Source organism: Perna viridis, chromosome 11, assembly GCF_037379345.1.
Source record: "Perna viridis isolate PV_CMFRI_1.1 ecotype Kerala chromosome 11, ASM3737934v1, whole genome shotgun sequence".
Taxonomy (NCBI): Eukaryota; Metazoa; Mollusca; class Bivalvia; order Mytilida; family Mytilidae; genus Perna; species Perna viridis.
The window spans coordinates 21,681,031-21,698,770 of NC_142455.1; the positions used below are offsets into that span (position 1 = coordinate 21,681,031).

At 31.5% G+C, this 17,740-nt stretch overlaps 1 protein-coding gene across 15 annotated transcripts in view; it reads right to left on the minus strand.

Annotated features, from left to right (window-relative positions):
- The window catches only part of LOC148603342 (uncharacterized), a 38,378-nt gene extending 21,980 nt beyond the window's left edge, over positions 1 to 16,398 (minus strand). For 3 of the 15 annotated variants that reach the window (XM_088553556.1, XM_088553548.1, XM_088553555.1), the window contains exons 1-10: positions 15,937 to 16,281; positions 14,376 to 14,462; positions 13,567 to 13,657; positions 12,452 to 12,537; positions 8,778 to 8,967; positions 7,574 to 7,660; positions 6,817 to 6,870; positions 6,071 to 6,156; positions 3,194 to 3,280; positions 1,449 to 1,527 (exon numbers count right to left, since the gene is read on the minus strand). In XM_088553556.1, coding sequence (XP_088409682.1) covers positions 6,129 to 6,156; positions 6,817 to 6,870; positions 7,574 to 7,660; positions 8,778 to 8,967; positions 12,452 to 12,537; positions 13,567 to 13,574 — 453 coding nt within the window. In that variant the 5' untranslated portion in view covers positions 13,575 to 13,657; positions 14,376 to 14,462; positions 15,937 to 16,281 and the 3' untranslated portion in view covers positions 1,449 to 1,527; positions 3,194 to 3,280; positions 6,071 to 6,128. The other 12 variants (XM_088553557.1, XM_088553558.1, XM_088553559.1 and 9 more) reach the window with 11 other exon arrangements.
- Positions 16,399 to 17,740: the final 1,342 nt, after the last annotated feature.

A 17,740-nucleotide genomic window follows, 5' to 3' on the forward strand; every position in this document is an offset into this window, starting at 1 on the left:
CTACCTTATACAAAGATACATGTATTAAGATCCTTCAAAACATCATTAATAATTCTCTTAATGTTAGTGGTGCGTTTTGTTATATTAAATTGCATGATTTTATACTAAAACAAGCCGTCTGATATCTCACAAGCTGTCTTTGTCAATGGCACTTGTACATAGCTTTTTAGCAGATCGAATGCACTGACAAAATGTGCAATACCAATACTATCAGTGTGGTCGTCGTTTATAGGGAACGGATATGAGTTAAACTTTGAAAGAAAGTTAACCTCACAAAACACCCTAAAAATGCAAACGGTCTTTTAGGTTTAGGGAGCTTCATTCACTGGTACTTGGCCCAATAATGTATTTTTATAGCATATATTAAATCTCTATTCTCACGACTTCCAGCTATAAAGAACAGCCAGTATAATGTTGCTGTTTTATAAAAACAACATCAACATTAAGACAAGCAGCTATCTTAACAAAATCTGGCACACATGCATGTTTAAAAATTTCAAAGGTGGGTCTCATTCAAAATTGTAACACTTATAGTGCAGATGAGCTTTGCTATGTGCAAAAAAATAATTTCAAGTATCTAATCCAAATATGGTCTGTTGGGGAGCGTTCAGTCATCTGTCATCAGTAATTACATTAAGGTTGTATTTACAGAGACCAGTTATTCATTCCTTAAATTATAGTGTAGACATGTTGTGATTAGAATGACAAGTGAAATGTCATCAAATACTTCAGCAAGTTTGTTTTTATGTGATGTTTTTTACAGGCAGGGTGTTAAATGTTAAATTCTAACCCATTGATTTCTGATTATATCAATGGAATACCACATAGTTAGTTTTTTAGTAAATGTCAAAAAGTTCAGTCAACAAGCGAAAAATTACGATTTCAATCATTTAAATAAAACGTTACAAATTCCATGATTAAAAATTTCATTGAAAATGTTAATATCCATCGAGTCCAATGTACTATTCAACACTTAATTCAAGGTACAAATGTATGTATATAAGTCTAGTATTTAAAGAATTAAAGCACTTTTATAAAATAGCTCCCCCCCTCCCAAAAAAAAAAAAAAAAAAAAAACACTGATGAGTCGATTAAATTAATTTGAGTGTAAGAAATCCAGCATTTAAGTACAAAGTCAAAAATGTTCTAAAAATACTACGAAAGTTCTGGACCAATTTACATCATTGTAATGCATCATTAAAGAGTCGCGAAAAACAGTACTTGTTTGGTTATAAAGTCTAGAAAAAATCATTTATTAAAATAATATATTTACAATATTACTATTTTTGTATTTAGCAATAATAATCAAACAAGTATAATAGTAGCTAAAACATATTCACCTTGAATGTAATAAACATATATAGCATTCTAACACCCCCTAAATACAAATCAAAATGCTATAAAGCTTATAATATTGTAAAACATTCTTTTTCAATATTAATTTCTACCTAAAATATGGAATTGGTTGGTTTAGAAGATCTGGCCTCTCCTTGCACAGGACAGCTCCAACATAAACGTCGCTTGCGTCTACAAAAAGTATGAAAACATTTTCTTAATCTGGAGATATTAAGACCGGAAAACTAGTCAACAGTGATTTTATATTTTCAACAGTTATCTGGCATTTGCCATTCGACCGAAAGATGGGATTCTCACTAAAACTAAGAAGTTGTGTTAAATGTTCAACGGCAGTAGCAAAATTAGAAAACAAATTTCTATAGAAATCAAACATGACCATATACCTCATTATTTGCGTTGGAGTAACGAACTGAACAATTGCTTCAACTTTAGCAATAAGGGTTAGACATGTTCTTGACATCTGCACCATGAAAACTGATTTATTCAACGGGTCATAGTTTTCCTTCCCTCGTTTGTCCCGGACTTGGCTTTTTATGAGCAAGTAGGCAGGTGTTTCTAGAAAAGCAGAGGACGCTTACCCTACCGGTGCACCTGGTCCATGCTCCCAGTTTTTAGTGGAGTCCGAGTTGCTCATTTGCTTTTGTTACTTTACTTTGTATGTATGATTTTAGTTACTTTATGTTCTTTGTTGTGTATGTCTGTTTTCCATGTCGGGTCTTTGTCCCTGCATTACATTATTTTGATTACCGCTATAACCTTGGTTCCCTTGATTAATCCTTGACCTATAGTATGCATTAAGTAGTCAACTGTTGATTTTCAAACTTCGAGATTAACAGTGAGATTAGCAGTTGATAACTTATCAGAAGTTCCCTCTAAATATTTGATGGGATCAGACCACCTATAACCACACATAATTAATCATCAACATACATGGTAAACAAACTTACACACTGTGCATCAAACAGTCACATGTGACGTGCTATTAGTTTCTAATATTTCCAACAGTCCAATGACCATAAAAGGGACGACAAAAGATTTTCTCAAACTAGTCAAAAAGGAAAGATAATAGTTGACCGACGAAGAACATAACATAGTTTTATCAGATGCTCTTGTTTCCGTTAAAAAGGTGATTTATTGTCATTAAACAGTCCTAGTTTATACATCGCATCTTCCCATAAGAACCTGAGATAAAGAATACTACCGACACTGTTGATTCGGCCTTATATCTTGACTTACACGTACAAATCGATGGTAAAGGAAACTGTTGACAAAGAATACGACAAACGCGATGACTTTTCTTTCCGTATTGTCAACTTTCTTTTCAATTTCAAACTTTCTTTGCAACATTTCTTCAGTATTTGCGTATAAAGTTCACAAATCACAAATCATAAGTCAGAGCTTGCCGTTCCTACACAGACTTTTTGTATCACTCTATAATTCTTACAGTTAGACTTTTGGAACATGGTTACTGATGCTTCCAGATTGAAATCATCACAACAAAGTACATGGTCATCATCAGGTATTCGTGGATAGTTACTGTGTTATCTGCACCATAATAACCTATTTGTTGAACGTCTATTTTTTCTTTTTTTTCGTCGACCTCGGACTTGACTTTTTATGAGCAACCAAGTTGGTGTTTCTAGAAAAGCAGAGGATGCCCACCCTACCAGTACACCTGGTCAATGCTCACAGTTTTAATTGTAATCGATAACATTCTTTTGATTTCCGCTGGAATCCTGGTTCAGTTGATTTCTCTTTCTATGCATTTAAACAGTAGAAACCGTATTTCAATTGATTACAGAAGAGCTCACTGAATGTGTATTAATCTGATACTTACAATGTTTTATACTAGCAGTTACTCAACCTTATGAAACCATAATTCAACTCAAAAAAGTATAATTTGAGGATTTCTTCCGTCAAAATCCTGAAAAAAAAATTCGATATCTATATAATGCCATTCTATTCCAGAATTTATTGAAAGCGAAATTCATAATCATTCCGGTATAAGGTTTAGCACTGTGTTAACAAGATGAGTTTATGTTTAATATCTAGCTAAGAATGACATACAGTAAAAAGAAACAATGATTAACCCGAAATGACTGAAAGGTAAGATAAATATGCAGTGACAAAGTACTTTTTGTTGATAACAACACCTTGATTCTGCACATTTAGAGCAAGTACATGTTTTTATATCAGTTTCTCCCAAAAAGGTATAGTGTGAATGCAACATTTTTTTTTCAAAAGCACTAAACAATAATTTATTTACTACCCGTCATATGCTATCTTGAAATACAAATAAGGAATGTCGGATAACTTTTATAAAATAATGTATACAGAGGAAGATGTTTACAAAATGCTGGAATTTTTAATCGACAACATATTTGTCCAGTGTGGTGGACGTGTTTTTCAACAAACAGTCGGCATTCCAATGGGAACAAATTATGCTCCTTTTCTTGCTGACCTATTCCGTCAATCTTATGAGGCTGTCTGTATAGCTGATCTGATCAGAAAGAAAGAATATCGTTTGGCTAGATCCTTCAATCTCAGTTTCCACTATATAGATGACGTATTATCTTTAAACAATCCTAATTTCGGGGATTTGATACATCGCATCTACCCAAAAGTACTTGAGATAAAGGATACTACAAACACTGTGAAGTCAGCCTCATATCTTGACCTACACATAGAAATCGATGATAAAGGAAAACTATTGACCAAACTTTACGACAAACGTGATGACATTTCGTTCAGAATTGTCAACTTTCCTTTCATCTGTGGCAACATCCCTTCGGCTCCTGTGTATGGAGTGTTCAAATCTCAATTCATACGTTATGCCAGAGCTTGCCGAAACTACGCAGACTTTTTGTTTCGCGCTAGAACTCTAACAAATAGGCTTCTGGTACAGGGTTATGTTGCTACAAGATTGAAGTTATCACTACAGAAGTTTTATGGTCGTCATCATGAACTCGTGAATCGTTATGGTGTATCCATCAGCACCAGGAGAACTAATTTGTTTGACGGGTCATAGGCTTCTTTTCCTCGTCCGTCTACCCCGGACTTGACTTTTTATGAGCAACTCGGCGGGTGTTTCTAGAAAAGCTACTCTACCGGTGCACCTGGTCCATGCTCCCAGTTTTTAGTGGAGTCCGAGTTCCTCATTTACTTTTGTAACTTTGTATGTATGATTTTAGTTTCTTTATGTTCTTTGTTGTGTATGTCTGTTTTCCATGTCTGGTCTTTGTCCCTGGATTAAATTCTTTTGATTACCGCTATTACCTTGGTTCCCTTGTATACTCTTTCATAACGAATCGTTGGCTTTAGTAGAAAACAAAGAAAATAAAAAGTCAAAGAATTGTCCCTAACTCTTAGTAATAACACTTTCAAATAAACTCATATTTGCCCATGAAGAAAACATCTTTTTCGTTTTCTTATAAACTTACCATTATATAATGATATTATTACATCCAGTGCAAAACATTTTATACATATATGTTGGCGATTCAGAACATCTCAAACTGTCATGAATATGCCTATTTTCTGTTCAATAACACATCAGAATAAAGGGCTTTGTAGTTGATTTCTGCTGTAGTGCAAAGGACGGATACTTACGTTTTAACACAAGGGTTGTTGAAATTTTAATGCTTATCTTTGTTTCGCCCAAAAGAGTCTATTTTGAAGAAAGATTTCGCCCAAGTCCTTAAAAAGATACTGGATATTCATATCATGCCTTCGCTTTCCGATTATGTTTTGAAAGAAATTATTGTATACACTGATAGAACTACCCGCTGTAAAATGATTTTTTTTACCTTAATAATATGGTAACGAAAGATGATTCTCCCTATGACATGATTTAAATTTAAAGTAAATACATGTATGCAATTAACCTTACGAAACTATGTTTCGCACAAAAGAGCACAGTTTTTGAGTATTTGTTTCGTCCAAGTCTTGAGAAAAAATACAGGATATTTATATAATGCCGTTGTATTTAAGAATTTACTCAAATGAAAAATATACTAATTCTGATATAAAGTTGAGCATTGCATTAAAAAATGAGTTTGTGTTTAATATCTAGCTAAGAATGAAATACAGTAGAAAGAGTCAATAATTAACACTAAAATGGTTGAAAAGTAAGATAAATATGCTGTGACAAAATAGTTTTTGTTTACAACATCCAGATTCTGTACATATAAAGCAAGTCCATGTTTTTTTTTTCATTCAGTTTCTCTAAGAAAAAGGTATAGTGTGACTACAACATTTTATTTGAAAAACAAAAAAAAACAAAAAACAAAAAACAAAAAACAAAAAACAAAAAAAAACAAAACAAAAAAACACTAAACAGTGATTTAGTTCCTACCCGTCATATGCTATCTTGAAGTACAAATTGAGAATGTCAGATATTTTTTATAAAAAAGTGTTTTCATTACGAATCCAAAGCTTTAATAAAAAACAAAAAGAAAATAAATAGTGGAAGAATTGTCCCTAACTCTTAGAAACTACTCTATCAAAGTAACTCATATTTGCCAATGTAAAAACAGTTTTTTCGTTCTCGTATAAATTTACCATTATATAATGATGTTATTACATACAGTGCAAAAATTTTTATGCATATATGTTGGCAATTCAGAACATCTCAAACTGTCATGAACACATAAGAATTCCTTAATAAAGTGATTTGCAGTTAATTTCTGCTGTAGTGTAAAAGACGGATACTTACGTTTTAATACAAGGGTTGTTGAAGTTTTCATGCTCATCTTTGTTTCGCCCAAAAGAGTCTATTTTGAGGAAGATTTCGCCCAAGTCCTTAAAAAATGCTGGATATTCATATCATGCCTTGGCTTTGCCATACTTGTTTTGAGAGAAATTATCGTTTACAACGATAGAGCTGCCCGTTGTAAAATGATTTTGTTACCTTAATAATACGGTAACGAACGATGATAAGATTAAAATTTAAAGTAAATACATGTATGCAATTAACCTTCGAAACTATGTTTCGCCCAAAAGTGCACAGTTTGAGTATTTGTTTCGCCCAAGTCCGGAAAAAATGCTGGATATTCATATCATGCCTTGCCTTAGCCATACTTGTTTTGAGAGAAATTATCGTTTACAACGATAGAGCTGCCCGTTGTAAAATGATTTTGTTACCTTAATAATACGGTAACGAAAGATGATATGATTAAAATTTAAAGTAAATACATGTATGCAATTAACCTTCGAAACTATGTTTCGCCCAAAAGTGCACAGTTTGAGTATTTGTTTCGCCCAAGTCCGGAGAAAAAATACAGGATATTCATATCATGCCTTCGCTATCCGATACCTGTTTTGAGAGAAATTTTGTATACACTGATAGAGCTGCCCGCTGTAAAATGATTTTTTTTACCTTAAAAATATGGTAACGAACGATGATTCTCCCTGCGATATGATTAAAATTTAAAGTAAATACATGTATGCAATTAACCTTACGAAACTATGTTTCGCCCAAAAGAACACAGTTTGAGTATTTGTTTCGCCCAAGTCCTGAAAAAAATACAGGATAATTTCATGATGCTATTGTATTGTAGAATTTTTTGAAATGAAAAATACACTAATTATGATATAAAACTGAGCATTGCATTAAAACATGAGTTTTCGTTTAATATCTAGCTAAGAATAACCTTTAGTAGAAAGAGACAATGATTAACCCTTCAATGGTTGAAAAGTAAGATAAATATGCATTGACAAAATACTTTTTGTGAACAAGAATATCGAGATTCTGCACATATAGAGTAAGTCCATGTTTTTTCTTTATATCAGTTTCTCTAAAGAAAAGGTATAGTGAGAATATAATATTCTATTTTCAAAAGCACTAAACAATGACTTATTTACTACCCGTCAGATGCTATCTTGAACTACAAATTAGGAATGTCGGATAACTTTTATAAAAAAGCGTTTTCATTACGAATCCAAAGCTTTAATAAAAAGAAAATAAATAGTGCAAGAATTGTCCCTAACTCTTAGAAACTACTCTATCAAAGTAACTCATATTTGCCAATGTAAAAACAGTTTTTTCGTTTTCGTATAAACTTACCATTATATAATGATGTTATTACATACAGTGCAAAAATTTTATACATATATGTTGGCGATTCAGAACATCTCAAACTGTCATGAACACATAAGAATTCCTTAATTAAGTGTTTTGCAGTTAATTTCTGCTGTAGTGTAAAAGACGGATACTTACGTTTTAATACAAGGGTTGTTGAAAGTTTCATGCTCATCTTTGTTTCGCCCAAAAGAGTCTATTTTGAGGAAAGATTTCGCCCAAGTCCTTAATAAAATACAGGATATTTATATCATGCCTTCGATTTCCGATACTTATTTTGACAAAAATTATTGTATTTACTGATAGAGCTTCCCGCTGTAAATTGATTTTTTTCTTTGATCTTAATCAAGTAGAAATTATCATATTGTAACGAACGATGATTCTCCCTAAGATATAATTAAAATTTAAAGTATGCAATCAAGTTAAAATACTTTCATCGGCAATATTGAAATTCTATACATAGTGTATGCATTCTTGCTACTTTCATTTCAAAATTTACAAATTGTTTCGAAGCCAATAATCAATAATTACTTACTCATAACAGATGAAAGTTTGAATTCCTCATTACACACACATATCGGGATAATGTAAATAACAAGAAAATCTAATTATCTCTACGGCTAGTGATAATTCATTCCAACAAAGAAATTTAGCAATAGAATTTTCTTAAATTCTAACACATTCACCATTACATGCCCGGACAATTATTTATTCATCAACCTAATATCTTTCAGCATCCGTCAACAAATCAATTCATAACTTCTAGTACAAGATATACTTGAAAGTTAATGCCTATTGTTTTGTTATGAAACAACCTACACAAACTAATGCACAGATATGGGATCTTCTAAGAGAAGTCACTCGGATCAAATAAATATTTTTTTTTATCATTACATGTATGTCATCTCCAAGAATCATGAGCTCGAACGAATCGATACAAAACCAACATTTTATTGATCAAACATATTGTTGTTAACGGTTTCGGCCATTCTAAACATCTCAAAATTTTATGAGAACGCAATGTTTTTGTGCATTAAAGCATTAGAAGTCATCTAAAATAATATATGCATTGCAGTTGATCTGTGCTGAATTGTGTATATGTATGATATTTATGCTTACAATTAAAAGCTGTTCAGATATATTGTAAAAATATGTTTCGCCCGAAAGAGCGTATTTTAAGGAGAGGATTCTCCTAACTCATGAAAATGATACAATATATTTTTTATAATTTCATGAAAACGCAATGTTTTTGTGCATTCAAGCATTAGATACCGTCTTTAAATTTATTGCAGTTGAGTTTGATGAATGTGTAATATTAGGATACTTATAGTTTAAAACTCACAGTTCACTGGGAAGATTGTTCCATAAAGTAGCAGCTGCCTTGTCGAACCTACGATCACCGTGCGATTTCGTTTTCACTCTTGGCGTTTCAAGTGTCACAGATTTCTGGGAGCGTAGTGATCTTGATGGGCGGTATAGACTCAGAAGCTTTTGAAGATATGCTGGAGCTATACCATGCACATGATGCAGTGCTATAAAAAAAGCATAAGATCAGTATGTATTGACATCGGAATTCAACAGGTAACCAGTGTAGGTCAATTAAACCAAGTGCTATTAGGTTATATTTTCTGCGCCGTAATATCAATTTGGCGGTAGCATTCTGAACTCTTTGAAGCTTGTTCAAGCTACTAGATTTCACGCCATATATAAAGGAGTTGCCGTATTCCAATCTCGATGTTAGAGTTTTGCAAGCACTGTCCGTAATGTAACAACGAATTCGGTCAATCTTTGCCCAAGTGTATCCGATAGGCTAAGAAAACATACAATGAACTCTGGACCCAAAAACAGGTCCCTGCTGAACGCCAAAGTTTAATTTGATCGAATTGGGTTGGATGGCTTCCTCGGATACTTGTTGAGTCCTTCTTTGTAAATACGAGAGAAACCATGAAAGAGCAGAATTTGCCGTAACGTCGTTATGTGCACGTAATAATTATGGGTTAATCATTGTTTCATTTTTACTGTACGTCATCCTCAGCTAGATATTGAACATAAACTCATGTTGTTAATGCAATGCGAAACTTTATATCAGAATTAATATACTTTACATATCAGTAAATTCTGGAATACAACGGCATGATATAAACATCCTGCATTTATTTCTCAGGATAAGGGCGAAATAAATCCTCAAATTCTGCTATTTTAGTCGAAACATAGTTTCGCAGGGTTTTGTATCTGTTAGAATATGAGTTTATTGATCTATTCTATCACTGGCATTTTTAACACAGTAATGTTATGTTTTGAATTTTTATTTTTTAATGGAAACATTTTTTATTGTTTTTAATTCTTTTTATTTCATTCAAATGATAAATATATATATATTTTCTAGATATTTTTACTTTAGCTATAATTTTTAGATTCAGTAATTCATTCTTATCTTGGTTGAGCTTTAACAGCTTGCTCGTCATGCATGAGCTGGTGTCCTCAACATAAGCTTCAATTCGTGTAGATATTTCGGACCAGTTGTCAATTGGTTCAATTACTAAATATATCTGCGAATCATTAGCGTACCAATGATAAAGCATGTCATGTTGTCTGAAAATTTCTATCTAATATTTTTATACTATTTAAATAATGTTTTAATAATTAATTATGCTTTAATTACATAATTTATAATTATGTTTTGTTTTTGTTCGTCTTTTTTTACTTTACAAATTTCTATATCTTAGATACATAATTACTGTTCTGAAAAATATTTCTCTTTTCACATTCTTTTGTATAATTGTAGGTGTTGATTACTACATACTTTGTATTGTATATCATTTGTATGCCGTAAAGCGCTTAGAGTAAATGCAGTTTAAATTGGCGCTATATAAATATTGTAAATAATAACTAAAAAAAATGGTGTTGTCATCACCAAGCTAATAGCTTAGACGAATGATTAATTAAGTATGCCTTAGAAGAAAACCCGATAATAAACAAGAAAAGTCTGATACATTTGATTACAAAGAAATAATTATATCAGTACGAATTTGTGGATAATAATGCATCACAAAACATTATTTATCCTACTTATTTCTCCATTGCATACCTCATAATTCGTTGACTTGAATTTTATATTTTTTCTGGCACAAAAGGAAGTGTAATCAAGAGAATCAAGATTCTAGCAGAAAACAAAAGAATATACACAATATATACCAGGGACAGAAGCAGACATCAGTAACTGACACACACAACGAAGGACATGCAATAACCAAAATAATACTTTACCCTTAATGAAATGTTTTATTACAAATACTGCAACGTTTAATGCAAGTGTAGCCTAGGTTATAGAATTTAATCAATCATAAATCGAAAAAAAATAAAAATATGATAAAATTGTGTTTGCCATTGTTCAAATTGATATTATACTTGATATATTTGTGGAAAACGAATGCTTTATTGATTATACCTATCTGATCAGTATCACATTTTATTATTCATCAAATTAAAAAGAAATAATAAGTTTGGAATGCAATAACGCGACAGATTTTTATTCTAACAAAAAAAACTTAATTAAACACAAATGCCCATTTACATGTGTATAGGGAGCAGCAGAAGATTTGACATTCTTTCAATCAAACTTGTGAAGGATCGTTGTCTGATACGTAGTTATCTAAAGAAGAAGCATATACTTCCCCGGGTTGTATCAACCCTAGTATTATAAATCGTTTGTTGTATTTCTTATAAGTTACAAGTAATGATAATGCGACAGTAAACGACGCCTACATGATTCAGAAATGCCTCAGTAAATCTGCTTGTAACGACACCGAGTCACGGTCTCAAGTTTTTTTTCTCCGTGGTTATTGAGTAAAGTGAGAATTTTCCTACTAAACAATGGACTCCTACAAAACCCACAATGTAGCAATTGGTTGAATATTGCAGTTTATTTATACACCGGTCATCTCCGGTAGCCTTGATAGAGAATAATATTAATTTTCTAAGATATCTTTATCTTATATGACCGTAGTTGTTAATATTTTGACAAACATTTCTCTTTAATTACTTCTTCACATATCGACTGTACACGCTATGCAGTTTGACGACTAAATTGCTTAATGACATTTCTTTCATTATTAATTATTTCAACATTTCTTTCTGTATCTATTTGAAAGTGTAACATATCTATGACATAACATCTTGTTGTCAGAAAACAAGGACAAAAAGCAAATTATGTGTAAACAAAACACGTCAATATTTTATAAATTTGGTTTAACTAGGTCAACATAGTACATTATTATAGAAAGTTTTGTTATTGATTTCTATTTCTCATTGTCCCTTACTCTCAGAAACTACTCTATCAAAGTAACTCATATTTGCCAATGTAAAAAACAGCTTTTTCGTTTTCCTATATACTTACCATTATATAATGATGTTATTTCATACAGTGCAAAAAAAATTATACATATATGTTGGCGATTCAAAACATCTCAAACTGTTATGAATACATAAGAATTCCTAAATAAAGGGCTTTGCAGTTGATTTCTGCTGTAGTGTAAAAGACGGATACTTATTATTATTATTTTTATTCTTTAATTCAGTTTCTCTAAGAAAAAGGTATAGTGTGACTACAAAATTTTATTTTCAAAAGTAATAAGCATTGATTTATTTACTACCCGTCAAATGCCATCTTCTACTAAAAAGTAGGAATGTCAGATAATTTTTATAAAGAAAGTGTTTTCATTAGGGCTTTAGTGGGGAAAAAAAGAGAATAAATAGTCGAAGAATTGTCCCTAACTCTTAGCAATTACTCTATCAAATAAACTCATATTTGCCAATGTAAAAAAAACAAAAAAACAACTTTGTCGTTATCTTATAAACTTACCATTACTTAATGATGTTATTTCATAACATCACAAAAATTTTTCCACATATATGTTGGCGATTCAGAACATCTCGAACTGTCATGAACACATAAAAATTCCTTAAGAAAGTGGTTTGCAGTTGTTTTCTGTTGTAATGTAAAAGACGGATACTTACGTTTTAATACAAGGGTTGTTGAAATTTCCATGCTTATCTTTGTTTCGCCTAAAGAGTCTACTTTGAGAAAAGATTTCGCCCAAGTCCTTAAAAAATAGAGGATATTCATATTATGCCTTCGCTTTCCGATACTTGTTTTGAGAGAAATTATTGTATATACTGATAGAGCAGCCCTCTGTAAAATGTTTTTTTTATGATTAAAATTTAAAGTAAATACATGTATGCAATTTAATAAAATTACTTCGTTCGGCAAAATTGATATTCTGTACATAGTGTATACATTCTTGCTACTTTCATCTCAAAATTTACAAAATGTTTTCGAAGCCAAAAAACAATAATTACTTATTCATAACAGATGAAAGTTTGAATTTCTCATTTAACACACATAACGGGATAATGTAAAAAAATAGAAAGTCTAATTATCTCTACGGCTTGTGATAATTCATTCCTACAAAAAAAATTAGCAATAGAATTATCTTAAATTTTAACACATTCATCAACCTTATATCTGTCAACATCCGTCAACAAATCAATTCATAACTTCTAGTACAAGATTTACAAGAAAGTTAGCGCCGATTGTTTTATTATGAAAACTACAAAAACTGATGCAAAGATATGGGATCATTTAAGAGCATCCATTCTGATCAAACAAAACATATTTTTATTAATGTCACCTCTGAGAATTATTAACTTGAACGTAACATTATTAAAATACAAAAAACAACAATTTAGTGATCATTTATTGATCAAACATATTGTCGCTAACGATATCGACTATACTAAAAATTACAATATTTCATGAGATCGCCATGTTTCTTTGCATTTAAGTATTAAAAGTCATTTAAAATAACAATTGCATTGCAGTTTATTTGTCCTGAATGTGTAAATGTATGAAACTTATGCTTACATTTAAAAGCTGTTCAGATATATTGTAAAAATATGTTTCACCCAAACGAGCGTATTGTGAGGAAAGGATTCGCCTGAATCCTGAAGAAGATACAATATAATTTTAAAATTTCATTAATACGCAATGTGTTTGTGCAACTAAGCATTATATACCTTCTTAAAATTTATTGCTTTTGGGTTTAACGAATATATAATATTAGGATACTTACAGTTTCATATTCTAACAGATACGATACAATACATTGCGTAACTATGTTTCACCCAAAAGAGCATAGTTTGAGTATTTGTTTCGCCCAAGTCCTGAGAAAAAATAGAGGATATTTTCATAATGCCGTTGTATTCAAGAATTTACTGAAAAGAAAAATATACTAATTCTGATATAAAGTTTAGCATTGGATTAACAACATACGTTTATGTTTAATATCAAGCTAAGATTACATACATTAAAAAGAAACAATGATTAACCCTAAAATGATTGAAAGTTAAGATAAATATGCAGTGACAAAATACGTTTCTTTTGAAAACGACATCTTAATTCTGCACATTTAGAGCAAGTACATGTTTTTATATCAGTTCGTCCCAAAAAGGAATAGTGCGAATGCAACATTTTCGTTTTCAAAAGCACTAAATAATAATTTATTTAATACCGGTCAGATACTATCTTGAAATACAAATAGGGAATGTCGCATAACTTTTATGAAATAATGTATTCATTACGAATCCAGGGCTTTAGTAGAAAAAAAAATGAATAGTCAAAGATTGTCCCTAACTCTTAGCAATAACACTTTCAAATAAACTCATATTTGCCAATGTAAAAAACAGCTTTTTCGTTTTCGTATAAACTTACCATTATATAATGATGCTTTTACATACATTGCAAAGATTATTATATATACATTTTGGCGATTCAGAACATCCCAAACTTTCATGAAGACACCATGTTTCTGTTCAATAACGAATTCCTTAATAAAGTGCTTTGCAGTTGATTTCTGCTGTAGTGTAAAAGACGAATACTTACGCTTTAATACACGCGATTTTGAAATTTTCATCCTCAACTTTGTTTCGCCCAAAAGAGTCTATTTTGAGGACAGATTTCGCCTAAGTCCTAAAAAGTACAGTATATTCATATAATGCCTTCGCTTTCCGATACTTACTTCGAGAGAATTATTGAATACACTGATAGAGCTGGTGTTAAATGAACTTTTTCTTCGATTTTATCATGTGGTTAAGAAAAATGATTCTCCCTAAGATATAAGTAAAATTTAAAGTACATCAATAAAATTAAAATACTTTCTTCGCCAATATTGAACTTCTATACATAGTGTTTACGTTCTTGCTACTTTCATTTTAAAATGAAGCAAGTAATCAATAATTACTTTATCATAACAGATGAAAGATTGACTTTCTCATTACACATTAATTTCGGATAATGTAAATAAAAGGAAATACTAAATATCTTTATTGCTCGTGATAATTCATTCCTACAAAGAAAGTTAGTAATAGAATGATCTTAATTTCTAACACATTCACCATTACATGTCCGGACAATTATGTATTCATTACCCTCATTTCTGTCAATATTCGTCAACATATCAATTCATTACTTCTAGAGCAAGATATAAGTCAAAGTTAACGCCAATTGTTTTATGAAGAAAACCACAAAAAAAACTAATGCACAGATATGAAATCTTTTCACAGAATTCATTCAGATCAAACGTAGTATAGATTTTTTATAACTACAGTTGATTTCTGCTGAATTGTGTAAATGTAAGATAATTATGCTTACATTTAAAAGTTTGATTTTCTCATCACATAAAAATGTCGGATAATGTAAAGAAAAGGAAATACTAAATATAGCTGCGGCTCATGATAATTTATTCCTACATAGAAAATTAGTAATAGAATGATCTTAATTTCTTTCTCATTCACCATTACATGCCCGGGCAATCATGTATTCATCGACCTCATATCTCTCAACATCCGTCAACAAATCAATGCATAACTTCTAGTACAAGATATACTTTAAAGCTTACGCCTATTGATTTATTATGAAAATCACAACATCTAATGCACAGGTATGGGATCTTTTAAGAAAGTCACTCGGATCAAACAAATATTTTTTTATCACTACATGTATGTCATCTCCAAGAATCATGACCTCGAACGCATCAATATTAAGATACAAACCCAACATTTTATTGATCAAAAACATATTGTCGTTAACGGTTTCAACCATTCTAAACATCTGAAAATTTTATGAGAACGCAATGTTTCTGTGCATTAAAGCATTAAGTTATCTAAAATAATATGTGCATTGCAGTTAATCTGTGCTGAATTATGTATATGTATGATACTTATGCTTACATTTAAAAGCTGTTCAGATATATTGTAAAAAAATATGTTTCACCCGAAAGAGCGTATTTTGAGGAGAGGATTCTCCTAACTCATGAAAATGACACAATATATTTTTTTTTTATAATTTCATGAAAACGCAATGTTTTTGTGCAATCAAGCATTAGATATCGTCTTTAAATTTATTGCAGTTGAGTTTAACGAATGTGTAATAATAGAATACTGACGGTTTTAAACTGGCAGTTTACTGGGAAGATTATTCCATAAAGTGGCAGCTGCCTTGTCGAACCTACGATCACCGTACGATTTCGTTTTCACTCTTGACGTTTCACGTGTCACAGAGTTCTGGGAGCGTAGTGATCTTGATGGGCAATATAGAGTCAGAAGCTTTTGGAGATATGCTGGAGCTATACCATGCAGTGCTATAAAGCATAAAAGCATAAGATAAGTTCGTATTTTCATTGGAATTCAACAGATAACCAGTGTAGGTCAGTTAAACCAAGTGCTATATGGTCATATTTCCTGCGCCGTGACATCAATCTGGTGGTAGCATTTTGAACTCTTTAAGGCTTGTCGTATTGTGCATGTAATAATTATGGGTTAATAATTGTTACCTTTTTACTGTATGCCATTCTTAGCTAGATATTAAACATAAACTCATGTTGCTAATGCAATACTAAACCTTATATCAGAATTAATATACTTTACATATCAGTAAATTTTGGAACACAACGGCATGATATAAACATCCTGCATTTTTTTTTCAGGATTAGGGCGAAATAAATCTTCACATTGTGCTCTTTTAGTCAAAACATCTGTTTGTTTGTTGGGGTTTAACGTGCGAGCAGCAATATTTCAGCTATATTCAGACAATGAACATGAAATGGATGATAAAATGAACATGAAATGAAAAAAAAAAGGATGGGTCACAAGGATAATAGGGTTGATTGCCACTGGAAAAAGAGGGGATGGGTAAGGTCGGGCAATTTAATCTTCTGTGGCGGAGCGCAAAGGTTCCTACTCCTTTCGAATACCACAACAGGGTTCTTTAACGTGCGAGGAACGTGGCATCTTTCCCAACACGGTGCACCACTATGGTTTGCGGTCAGGTTTTCCGTATTATAGCCTGACAACCCCAGCATGTAACACGCCAGGGGTATCCCATTCCACCACCTGGGGCACACATCCCAGTTGCTCTGTGGGCAGAGCGCCTAGCCCCCGGCTAGGTTTCTGAGCACTACTTAGTCGCCTTATACGACAAGCTTAGCGCTGCTGCAGGCCTATGTTTTTAACACCCGGACCTGCACGGGGCTTTAGTCAAAACATAGTTTCGCAGGGGTTTGTTTCTGTTACAATATGATATTATTGATCTATTTTATCACTGGTATTTTTAACACAGTAATTTTATGTTTCGGAGTTTTATTTTATTTAAATGGAAATATTTGTTTTTATTGTTTTTAATTCTTCTTATTTCATTGAAATGATCAAAATATCTATTTTCTAGATATTTTTACTTTTGCTATAATTTTTAGATTCAGTAATACGTTCTTATCTTGGTTGAGCTTTAACAGATTGCTAGTCATCCATGAGCTGATGTCCTCAACATAAGCTTCAAGTCGTGTAGATATTTCGAACCAGTTGTTAATTGGTTCAATTACTAAATATATCTGCGAATCATTAGCGTAACAATGATAAAGTATGTCATGTCGTCTAAAAATTTCTTTTTTTATACTATTTAAATAATGTTTTAATACTTAATTATCCTTTAATTACATAGTTTGTAATTTTTTTTTTTTTTTTTTTTTTTTGTTCGTCTTTTCTTTTGTGGTTTTACACATTTCTATATCTAAGATACATAATTACTGTTCTGAAAAATATTTCTCCTTTCATTTTCTTTTGTATAATTTTAGGTGTTGATTACTACATACTTTGTATTGTGTATCATTTATATGCTGTAAAGCGCTTAGAATAAATGCAGTTTAGATTGGCGCTATACAAATATTGTAAATAATAATATTTTAAAAAATCAGA